The sequence below is a fragment of the Myotis davidii genome, unplaced genomic scaffold (assembly GCF_000327345.1).
Source record: "Myotis davidii unplaced genomic scaffold, ASM32734v1 scaffold332, whole genome shotgun sequence".
Classification (NCBI taxonomy): domain Eukaryota; kingdom Metazoa; phylum Chordata; class Mammalia; order Chiroptera; family Vespertilionidae; genus Myotis; species Myotis davidii.
Window position 1 is genome coordinate 3,032,138 of NW_006285779.1, and position 11,994 is coordinate 3,044,131.

Genomic DNA, 11,994 nt, shown 5'->3' on the forward strand with positions numbered 1-11,994 from the left:
TCAAATCTTGAGTTGCGCCCTAGCTGGTTTGGCTCAGTGGATAGAGCATTGGCCGGCAGGCTGAAGGGTCCTGGTTTCTATTCCCGTCAAGGGCACATGCCTGGGTTGCGGGCTCGGTCTCCAGTAGGGGGGGTACAGGAGGCAGCCAATCAATGATTCTCTCTCATCATTGATGTTTCTATTTCTCTCTCCCTGTCCCTCTCTCTCTGAAATCAATAACAAATATGTATTATAAAAAAAAGAGTTGCTACTTTTTAGTTGACTCATCTCAACTAATCTTTCTAAAGTAATCTTTCTAAACCTTATTTCCTATTTCTAAACCTATTTCCTCACCTGTAAAATGGGGATAATATTAGTGCTTTCCTGATGGGGTTATCAGAAGCATTAAATGAGGAATTATTAAAAAACCAGCAGAGTACCTGACACATATTAAATGCTCATAAGCGTTAATTATTTTCATGATTGGAAATGGCCACTTTAGTCAACAGATTTAGGTTCAACCCTCTATAACCCACAACCCTCTGGTATGTTTAGCTGTTCAAAAACACACACACCGCCCTGGCCAATGTGGCTGTTAGTTGAGTACTGTCCCATGCACAAGGAGGTTGCTGGTTTGATTCCGGGTCAGGGCACATGCCCAGGTTGCAGGCTTGATCCCAGTAGCGGGTGTGTAGGAGGCAGCCAATAGATGTTTCTATCTCTCTCTCCCTTCTCTCTCTCTAAATCATATTTTAAAAAACATGCATGTACAAACTGTGTATATAATTCTGGAGTATTTTCCAACATCAGCAATCATTTCTCTTGTAGAACACACACACAATTGGGTGTCCTACAAGTCAATTCACTTATGACACTAACTACCTGGAGTTAGTTCAGATCTCACAGGTTAAGGGCTCAGTCCCACGAGACTGCCCACTTTTCAAACTCCAGTCACATGCATGTGCCCTGACTGGGATTTGACCCAGGAACCTTTTGGTGCATGGGAGGATGCCCAACTGATAAAGATTTAGGCCAGGGCTAAAATGATATAGATTTTAAAAAAATGTTTTTATTGATTTCAGAGAGAGGAAGGGAGAGATAGAAACATCAGTGATGAGAGAATCATTGATCACCTGCCTCCTGTATGCCCCCAACTGGGGATCAAACTATATTTTCATGGATTTCAGAGGAAGGGAGAGGGAGAGATAGAAATATCAATGATGAGAGAGAGAATCAGATCACCTGCCTCCTGTATGCCCCCAACTGGGGATCAAACTGTGACTTCCTGGTTTAGGTCGACACTCAATCACTGAGCCACATTGGCGGGCATGATACAGATTTTTTTAAAAAAAATATATTACTTTATTGATTTCAGAGAGGAAGGGAAAAGGAGAGAGAAACATCAATGAGAGAGAATCATTGATTGGCTACCTCCTGCACACCCCACACTGGAGATGGAGCCCGCAACCCAGGCACGTGCCCTTGGCTGGAATCGAACCTGGGACCCTTCAGTCCGCAGGCCAATGCTCTATTCACTGAGCCAAGCCCGCTAGGGCATAATATAGATTTTTTTAAAATCCCAGTTGCAAGACACTGGTGGAATTCCCATATTATAAATTGGTTTGATAATTTTCTAGAATGACTCAGACTCACAGAACTCTGGGAAATACAACTCAGGAAAAGCCAGATGAAAGAGATGCATAGGGCAGGCACAGGATGGATGTGAGTGCCTGTCATTTTCATGACCTCTCTAGGTGTTACCCTCCCAGCACCTTGATGTATTCATCGAGCTAGAGAAGCTCAAATTTCCCTGTTCAGCAGTTTTTATAGATGGAGCTCAATCTCTAACCCACTGCCTTCCCAGGAGATTGGAAATGGGGCTGAAAGTTCCAACCCTCTCATCACTTGGTCTTTCTGGTAACCAGCCCCATCAGTGGCTGGGGGCCACACCCTCGTTAGCATAAAGGCAGGTGTGACCTAAAGGAGTCTGTTATGAATAACAGAAGATGTTCCTATCATTCAGGGAAGTCCAAGGGTTTTAGGAGAGCTCTGTACCAGAATAAAAACCTGAGGATGAAGACCAAACATATTTATTATACCACAATATTTAACACACAAATATATTTTTACATTGCTCCAGAACTGAGAAGAGTATTGCACAAACTGGCCCTCTCCAACTCCTAGGCATTCTTCCCTAATCACAGAAGTGATTTTCAGCCTGTGTCAGTCACACAGAGGCCCTGTCAGGATGGTGCCCAGGCCCCTGGCCCTGGATGGTCTGATGCCTGGAGGGTAGTCATAGGTCCCCGAGGTGGGGTAGGGGGTGGAGTGCCTGGATCCCAGAGGATGTCCTCATATAGGCTTAGAACTGGGCCTGAGGGCTGCCTTTTAGCCCCAGTCTGCTCCAGTAGAGCTCTGAGCAAGCCCACAGTGAGAAGGGGTTCTGCTCCAGGCTCAGGGAATGGGGTAGGGGGCTCCGACTGATCGGGGAGATGTGTCTGCAGTAGCAACAGGAGCTCAGCTGGAGCTAGGTCTGGTGGGCACAGGCGGCACAGGAGGGGGAGGTGAGCATCAAGCTGGCGGTGGCGGGCAAATTCGGCCAATAGCAGTTTGAAGATCTCACTTCGAAGTAGGGGGCTGGAGTGGCCGAGGGCTAAGCCAGACTCTAGGGCCCGCTCCCACTGCCCCTTTTTCACCAGCTGCCCCACAGCTTGGAGCACAGCTTTGGGCCGCCCACTGCCCAAAAGCAACTCTAGCTCTAGAGCCTCAGGCCTGGTCCCCTCCTCACCTAGTACTGCCAGGGCTCGGCGATACAGGGGAGGCCCGGGGGCCCCGGTCCCCCAACCAGGCCCACCCTGCTGCTGTGCTAGCTCCACAAAGGGTGGCAACCATCGTGGCTCCAGTTGGCAGAGGCATTGGCACAGGAGTTCAAAGAGGGGCAGTACCCCATTGGGGGGTTCCTTTCCAACTGCTGTACCCCCTAGTACCTTCTTCCACACATCAGGGGGAGCTTGAGACCTCAACCTGCCATTCCCATCTGGTTGGAGCTGCAGGGCCCTGAGGATGGCACCCCAGGCTGCTGTAGGAAGGGCTTGGAAAATGGTGTTGAGCTGGGCCAGCTGGTCTCCTGTCAACTCAGTCCTTAGCAGACGTGCCACTTCCTGCTCTGCCAGCTCTGTCCAGCCAGCCTCCTCCTCATCCCCAGCCACCAGCTGGGCTTTGAGCTGCTCTAAGCCCCGGTAATCCCGCAGCTCGGCCCTCAATGTGGTCAATAGTGTAGATGGGGACACGTGGCCCTGGAGGATGGAGGCCAGGGCCTGAGGTGCCCGGAATACGTTGTTCTGTCTCAGTTCCTCTGGGGTGAGCTGGGCACCCCGCAGGCTCCGCCGTTGGTAGTACTCGCAGGCTTCCTCAAACACCAGGTCTTCAGCGGAGGGCAGCTCAAGAGTCTGTGGGGCTTCCCATACTACTTGAAACAGACCCAAGGCTGAAAGCAAACGAAGACCCCCTCGGGTCTCCATCTCTTCCTCATCTTTTGTGCCAGGAGCTAGGGGTTCAAGCAAATGTACTCGGTCTGTACTCAGGACCTTCCTCTCCAGCAGCTGCCCGCTGCCCATGTCCAACAATTCCAGTGTGGAGCCCAGCACACAGGCTAGAGTGCCATGAAATGTTCCCAGCGCTGTAGACCCTGCTAGGCCTACAGGTGCCTCCTGCAAGGTGCCCACAGCTCGGGTACCACCGTGGGACTGCACCAGGCTCACAGTGCCCCTGAAGTCAAGCAGCAGCAGGCCCTGGGGAATTGGGGCCCAGGTATGTACAGTCCATGGCTGCCTGGGGGACAGCAGCCCAGGAAGGCCTCGGAGCAGGGTCCGGAAGTCCCATGTGTCCCCTCGTCCAGGATTCAGGCTCTTACTGTAGGAGAGGCGAAGACTTGGGGCAGCCACCGTCACCTTCCCCTTCCCTGGGCTCCAGATGAGCAGAATGTGGCTCACGCCAGGCAAGGTGGTGGCAGTGGGCACCAGGAAGAGGTCCTTGCGGGAGGCCAGTAGCCTGAAAGGGGGGCAATGGTGTAGGAGGATGTGTGGGCGGCCCAGGTTGGAGCCGGTCTCCCCGCTGGGCTCCAGAGTCCTGACGCACACGCAGTGGCTGAAAGCGGCGGCGGCAAGCGGTACCCCGCCCTCAGCATCAGCCGGTCGCTCCTCGCACCACACCAGGCGGCCTCGGGGTGCCGCCACGGCAACCACGCGGGATCCGCCGCCCGGACACAGCTCGGTGCTCTGGAGCAGCCGCCAGCCAGGCCCCACGCCCGCACTCCACACCTCCGCGAGTCCACTCTCCCACACCAAGACCAGCGCGGGTCGCACGGGCCACGGCAGGAAGAAGGCGTCCAGAGGCGAGGGCTGGCCCGCCGGCCAGGCACGCTCCAGCTCCTCGCCGAGTCCACGCACTGCGACTAGCAGCTGCGGGGCCGGCGCCCCCGGGGGTCGCAGCAGCAGCAGGTGGCGGCCATCGGGGCTGCAGCGGACTCGGACGGCTGGGTCCGCAGCCAGAAGCTCCCGGAGCCGCGCCGCGCCGCTGAAGTTGCTCAGGTCCGAGAGCAGGCGCAGAGTCGCCGCACGCTTCATGGTGCCGGCGGCCCAGTGGCGCTGGGCCCGGCGCTGGGTCCGGGGCTCCTAGGGGAGGTCGACGGAGGAGCCGACACTTCCGTCTCGGGTCGATGAGGTGGGCGGAGGCCCGGCGTCAGTGCCTCCGCCCCGCCCCGCCCCGCCCGCCGGTTAGCGGAGGGCTGGCCCCCGCTCGCCGGGGGAGGAGTCATGGAAGCCGCGCTGGGAGGAGCCCCGGAGCCCCCGGAGCCCCTGACCTCGCCATCCCCAGGGACGCTCTCTGAGCTGGGATGTGGGAAGCCGCGGAATGGCCAGAATCAGACTCAGGAATTGGTTATTCCAGTCCCGCTGAGCCCTGAACTCAAAGCCCTTCCCCAAGGCTTTCCTTCCTTCGCAGCCTCACTCTCTCACCCCAGCCTATGCACTCATTTATTCATGAAATTTTATTGAGCACTTACGCTGAGTAGACAGTCCTGAGCAAAACAGAAACCCTCGACCTCATAGCGGTGACAATTTAATGGAAAGTAATTATAATAGCTAATACTTCCGTACAACAAGCCCCTTCTACAGATAAGGAAAATAAAGCACAGAGAGATTAAGTAAATTGACCAAGATCACGCAGCTATTAAGCAGTAGAGGTAGAGGTGGGCTTTCAGCCACAGGTAATCTGAGTCCAGAGTCAGTATACGAAAGCACTTTATGAGCAATGCATCACTGAGACTAACAGCCTGCTAGAAAACGTAATTAAAACATATGTTAGAGGCACTGATTCTGGGTGTAATTTCTCCAGCAACACCTACGAGTTGATATGCAGGGGCTCTTTCCACCTCTGACTGCCTTTTCAGGTGATGTGGGCCGTCTTCCTCCTCCCTCCAAGTCTAGTCCCTCATCACGAGTCCTGCTTCTCCCCCTGTTCCCCCACAAATTCCCTGAGAACCTGCATCCATTTCTACTTCATCAGCTTCATTCTGTCCTCTTGCTCTTGTCATAGAAACACTCCCCCATCTGTCCTGTCGTAGAAGTCACTCTTTCATCCTTATTACCTTTAGCCCTATTATTCCCTCTCCCTTTCCTTTTAGTCAAGTTTCTTGCAAAGATCCTCTAGCCTTTGCTGCCTCCACGTTTTCTTCCGTTCCTTTCTCAAACAACTACTTAACCTGAAAGTCCCTCCTGTGGTTTCCACAGCATCTTTTTCCTCCCAATTTCCTCTTTTCTATCTCCAGAATTTTGTTTGCTATTGGTTCATCTTCCTTCACCATTCTTTAAATGGAGGTGTTTAAATTCTATCTTGACCCTATTTTTCTTTTAACCTTCTTCCTAGGTCATTCCCTCTCTTCTTGTGACTTGAACCATTACCACTAAGCCAATGGCTCCAAAATATTTATGTCTGCTCAGTTCCATAAAATCATTGAAGTTATTGCCCAACATATCTTTTTTGTAATCCTCACCCAAGGACAGGCTTAGAGAGAGGAAAAGAAAAGAAAAGAAAAGAAAAGAAGAGAGAGAGAGAGAGAGAGAGAGAAGGAGAGAGAGAGAGAGAGAGAGAATCTGACTAAAGATGGAACCCAGATATGTGCCCTGACTGGGAATCGAACATGCACAGGATGATTTTCAACCAACTGAGCCACTCCAGCTGGGCCCAGCATATCTTTTGGGTTTTTTAAAAAAATTGTTTTTTTTTTTTATTGATTTCAGAGAGGAAGGTAGAGGGAGAGAGAGAAAAACATCAATGATGAGAGAGAATCATTGATCAGGTGCCTCCTGCAGGACCCACTGTTGTTTTTTTTATTTTTTTATTTTTTTCCACTCTGGGGTTTGAGCCTGCAACCCGGGCATGTGCTTTGACAGGGAATTGAACCATGACTTCCAGGTTCATAGGTCGATGCTCAACCACTGAGCCACACCTGCCGGGCCCAGTATATATTTTTTAATCTTCCATTTTGCGTATGCAAAAACAGACTCAGGTTACTTGCCAAGTTAACACAGCCTTACACGATGTTCTGCACATAGTCACACAATACATATTTGTTAAATGAATTTGTTTCCAATCTTTCACTTACAAAGTTGCCATAAATTGCTTGGAACATATATCTTTCCAAACTCTGCCAGTGTATAGTCATATTCAGATTCTGCCATATTTAAAAACATTGCTATTGCAACTTGCATCCAGCAGATCCTCATAGATATTTCTTTTGTTAATTTTTTTTCGCGGTGCATTTTGGGAGTTGTTGTCTTTGTGATGCTTGCCGGGAGTCGTGGTCTGAGCTGCCTCAGGGTGTGGACGGCTCTACAGACGGCGGGCTTTAGGACCCTGCGGGGCACTGTGGGCCTGGGGAAGGGTCGGGAGGTCGGGAGCGTGGCCGTGAGCCCGGAGCAGCGGCGGCGTCGGTGGCGTCGGGAATACTATTTGTCCAGGTACCACACTTTGGGAACTACTGGCTTAGAGAAATTATTGATTCTTTCCTGGGGCGGAGCGGAGTCCGAAGCGCCTCGGTTCTCCAGCCGCGGGTTCCTCGGAACATCCGGTCCGGTGCCTGTCAAGTCCCTCCTGCTCTCTGTTGGGCCCTCCCGGCAGCCGACCTTTGACCCCAACACGGAGTTGACCCTGACCCCTAAGGCAGCCTCCCCTCCGCAGATTGCTCCCGCTCCTGGGTGGCCTTCGGCCCAGCCTGGCCTTGGGGTGAGGGCTTGGGCAAGACCCTCCAGAAGGATTAGGGGCGGGCGGGCCTGACCCTAGTCTTCAGGTGTCCCGGAAGGGCCCCATCCTGTCGCTCTTTTAGTCGCTGACCGACGGTCTCGAGCCCACCCTTCGCACCGAATCAATGGAGACTCCGTGCTTTCTCCTGGTTACTTGGTGCGAGGCTGGGAAAGGAGCCTGTTCCCAGACAAGTGTGGGGAATAAACTAGTTCCCGGAGGAAGGGAGCTATCAGAGGCCGTGGAGTGCTGCCTCTGCAGAGAGGGGAAGTAGAATTTGGACCAGGCCGAATAAATGTTTTTTGGTCATAAGACCCTCCCCAGTTACTCCTCTACAGAAAAAGTTTTGAGCTGAGCGAGAGCTGTTTCTTTGCTATCCTGAGCTCTCAGTGACGTGTAAACCAGGGCAGATGTGGTTTATGTACCTGCCCTTAATTTAGCACAAGTTCGTTGGAATTGTTTGGGTGTGCCTTCAGTTGGATTTGTGTGCACAGTGCGTCCTATGTAAAGTCTTTTCAGATGACCAGTCTAGGGACAGGTGGATCCTTCTTGTTAGGGTTGTAAAGGGGGAATTACCATTCTTTTAGTGAATAGGGGAGCCTTTAAGGCAGAGGTTCTCAACCTGTGGGTCGCGACCCCTTTGGCGGTGGAACGACCCTTTCACAGGGGTCGCCTAAGACCATCCTGCATATCAGATATTTACATGACGATTCATAACAGTAGCAACATTACAGTTATGAAGTAGCAACGAAAATAATTTTATGGTTGGGTCTCGACATGAGGAACTGTATTTAAAGGGCCAGAAGGTTGAGAACCACTGCAAGGTGTTTTCTCTGGAAGTTTAAGCATTAATTCATTCACCTGTTCAACATTTGTATAATTTAAAAGAAAAACCTTGAAAACTCAAAAGAAATTGTTATAAAACTTGAAATTTCACATAGAATCAAATTCAAGAATTCATTTGGGGAATATTTGGGGAAAATAGCCAAATAAATTGATTCAGGATATATGAAGGTGAACTGTTTATTCAACATGCATTTTATTGAGCATTTGCTATGTAACTGGGACTGGGGTTAGAAATATGAGTATTGCCCTGGCCCAGTAGAGCACATACAAGAATCAGCGAATGAATGCATAAATAAGTGGAACAGCAAATTGATGTTTCTGTCTCTGTCTCTCTCCCTCTTTCTCTCTAAAATCAATTAAAAAAAAAGAAAAAAAATAGGAGTGTCTTTCTTAAAGGACATCAGAAAGACTTATTCATATGAAAATTGTGCTGTGTGTTACATGTCATTATAAAGGAATTTATACAGTGTGAAGGGACTACTGCCATTCCCTGGGAGAGTCAGAGAAATCTTCACAAGGGGGAGATACGTTAGTTGGGTGATGAAGAATGAGTAGGAGCTTGCACAAGTAAGGAAAGGCATTCCAGTTGGAGAGAATAGTATGTACATAGAAATGGTGCAAATGTGAGAAAAAAAATGACATGAGGTTTAAATGTCAGAAATTTGTCCCAATCAGGATATGTGGTGGGGAAGTTGTCAGGAGGTGCTTTTTATGTTATGGAATGACAGAAGTGCAGATTAAAGTACAGTGGGGCCTTGACTTACAAGTGTCCCGACTAACGAGTTTTTCGAGATACGAGCCGTCTCTCTCGGCCGATTTTTTGCTTTGAGTTGCAAGCTAAAATTCGGGTTACGAGCCAGCTTCAGGTACCCCACCGCTAGTTGGCGCAGCGAACGTCACAGTGAACGCCACAACATCAGCCCAGTATCACGTGTCTCACTCGTTCACTTTTTGATTTGACATATGAGTAATTTGAGTTACGAGCTCTGTCACGAACAAATTAAACTCGTAAGTCAAGGCCCCACTGTAATGAGAAATGAAGCAGTGAGACCAATTAGAGTTGGTGCAGTTAAATGAGAGTCTGAATAAAGTGTGGCAGTGGGCATGAAGAATGGATTTTAGAAGTAATTTGGAGAGAGATGCAATAGGATTTAAAGACTGGAGAGAGTGGGCTAAGGTTTCTAATTTGAGAGATTGGGTGAATGGGAATTCCACTGGCCAGGATATGCACTGGGAAAAGTAGAACATATTTTTAAAGAGTTGGGGTGGCTATGGAAAGAGGTACAGAGGAGATAGTCTGGTGTGCTGAGGTCAAGTTCCTTGTGGGATGTGTACCAGTACATGGAGATATTAGTAGGCAGTTGGAAGTGAGTTTAATACGTTGGCAATGGTAAGTGAGGGCATATCTGAAAAAAAAAAATCCTGGGAAAATCTTTATTTTGTTTGTTTATAAAGAAGTATCAGAATATGTACTTCTTCCATTGAATAGTGAGCTTCTCAAGGCAGGGACCATAACAGTAATTTTAGGTCCCCTTTTTGTCTTATACTATGCCTGTGTTATTATCAGGTTAGTTATTAAGTTAGCAGGAAATCAATTTACTTTGTAAGGTTGCAGTTACCTTTTTGGGCTTTCTTAAAGAAGATTCTGGGAGTCTGCCTTATAATTTTCATTTTATACTTATGTGGTATTCATGAGGCTTGTATGGTTCAGTAGGAAAGGAAATGAACATATGAGTGACGTTGTGCTGCTTGAGGAAGTTCAGGGTTTGAGCAGGAGATAGACAGTGTTAATTTACACGAGGCTCTTGCTCATTGAAAAGAGAATCGTACAATGAATTTTCATTCTGGGAGATGTCAGAGGAATGTGATTTTCAATCAGTGTTTTCTGAAATCTTGTCAATTTGGAGTTAGTTCCTTTTTCTGAAGGTGCAAGTGCATCTTTCTTGTGTAAAATAATTTGAAAGGGAACCTGAGATCGTCATGTTTACTTAAACCTCTTCATCTGTATTATCAGTTTGTGAAGATAGGCAAATTTGGTCAATTCTGATGAGATTGGATTGAATTCTGTGAAGCTACTTCACCTTTAGTAGGTACAGAAAGCTGTTGTAACCTAGAGCAGAGATTGGGAAATTCTTGATTTTGCCACTTGCTGCTTAGTCTTGGGAAAATCCCTGAATTACTTCCACTTTCAAGTATAGGCACAACACTCACTCTGAGGTGAGCATTGCCCAGAGCACACACAGGATATGGATGCTGCCCCATAGTGGCTTGTGTGCTTACTGAATCAAACTGATTCTGTCCTAGTATCTAGAAAGTAGGGAAGATGCTTGTCAGACAAGGTCCCAAGTTGACTGGCTTTTTTTGGATAAAGTGAGAATGCTGATATTATGGATATCAGTATGGAGTCTCCATAGAACTTTAAGTGAATCTGGATTTTGAAAATTCTACTAGTCAACAGCTGAGTTTTTGCATTAACAGGTATTCTGATAGGGAGAAGGGTGACCAGAGAGAAATATTTAGTGGCTTTACCTACTTACTAGCTGTGTTACTTTGGGCAAAGTAGAATCTTCATTGTAAAAGTATGATAATACTACCTATTTCATCTGGTTATTGTAAGGATTAAATATAGTATATTTAAAGCACTTAGAACATTGCCAAGTGTGTGGTGAGTACTCAGTCATGTTATTTATTATATAAAACCCTGAATGGGAGGCGGTGCTTTGAAAGATTTGGAGGAATAAGTGATGAATTCTATCCCCAGGAATTAAAAAAAGAAATGTAAAGTAAGGGGATGGTGGCCTGCCTGCCCTGGAGCTCTCCATGAAAGGAGGGAATCAGCGAGGTGGCTTCAAGAATGTAGGCCTTATACCATTTGGAAGCTATAAAAGACTTAGAGTGACTAGCACTAAAAATTCATTAAAATGGAAAGGATTTGTATGCTTATTTTAGAGCCAATCAGTGGGTGGAATTGGAGGAACATGTTTTTTTTTTAACAAATATATTTTATTGATTTTTTACAGAGAGGAAGGGAGAGGGATAGAGAGTTAGAAACATCGATGAGAGAGAAACATTGATCAGCTGCCTCCTGCTCACCCGCTACTGGGGATGTGCCCGCAACCAAGGTATATGCCCTTGATCAAAATCAAACCCGGGACTCTTCAGTCCGCAGGCCAACACTCTATCCACTGAGCCAAACCGGCCAGGGCTGGAGGAACATGTTTTTCTTATATCGATATTTCTTTCTGTCTCTCCCTCTCTCTGAAAACCACTGGAAAAATATCCTCGGGTGAGGATTAAAAAAAGAAAAAAGAAGAAGCTATGGCAAGGAACCATGAGGAATAGTAGCAACACAGTACAGTGCCCATGCCTATGCCTGGAAAGTGAAGTAAATACAGGTTCAGACAAGGTTAAATTTAGAAGGCCAGTCTGGACCATGTGGGCCAGCAAGTGAGCTAAATTCTTGGGGCTTCCAGAAATGAAGAAGCGACTGGCCTGTGGCTCAGTTGATTGAGTGTCATCCCATACACCGAAAGGTTGCTGGTTTGACTTCTGATCAGGACACATACCTGGATTGTGGGTTTGATCCCCAATCAGAGCATGTAGAAGGCAACTGATCAATGTTTCTCACATTCATGTTTCTCTCTCTCCTCTCCCCTTCCTTCCCTCCCTCCCTTTCTCTAAGCATCCTAGGGTGAGGATTAAAAAAAAGACAAAGAAATGAAGAGGCATATTAGGAACTAGTTTGAAAAATGAAGGTTGAGATTTGGAGGAATACCCTGCATTCTCTTAAATGCTTACACTGCTAGTATTACCTCCAGGGAGTGCGGTGTATCTTGCAGAAAATTTAGGGAACAGATAACTTGTGCCTAA

At 48.0% G+C, this 11,994-nt stretch overlaps 1 protein-coding gene across 1 annotated transcript; it reads right to left on the reverse strand.

Annotated features, from left to right (window-relative positions):
• Positions 1 to 2,053: 2,053 nt before the first annotated feature.
• Positions 2,054 to 4,759, reverse strand: HPS6 (Hermansky-Pudlak syndrome 6). Its single transcript, XM_006779465.2, has one exon. It carries the CDS (start codon positions 4,602 to 4,604, stop codon positions 2,223 to 2,225), a length of 2,382 nt encoding a protein of 793 aa, XP_006779528.2. The 5' UTR covers positions 4,605 to 4,759; the 3' UTR covers positions 2,054 to 2,222.
• Between the last annotated feature and the right edge of the window lie 7,235 nt (positions 4,760 to 11,994).

What these genes read in the sequence shown, in the direction of transcription:
- HPS6 (XM_006779465.2), bottom strand. Translation starts at nt 4,604, where the DNA reads ATGAAGCGTGCGGCGACTCTGCGCCTGCTCTCGGACCTGAGCAACTTC.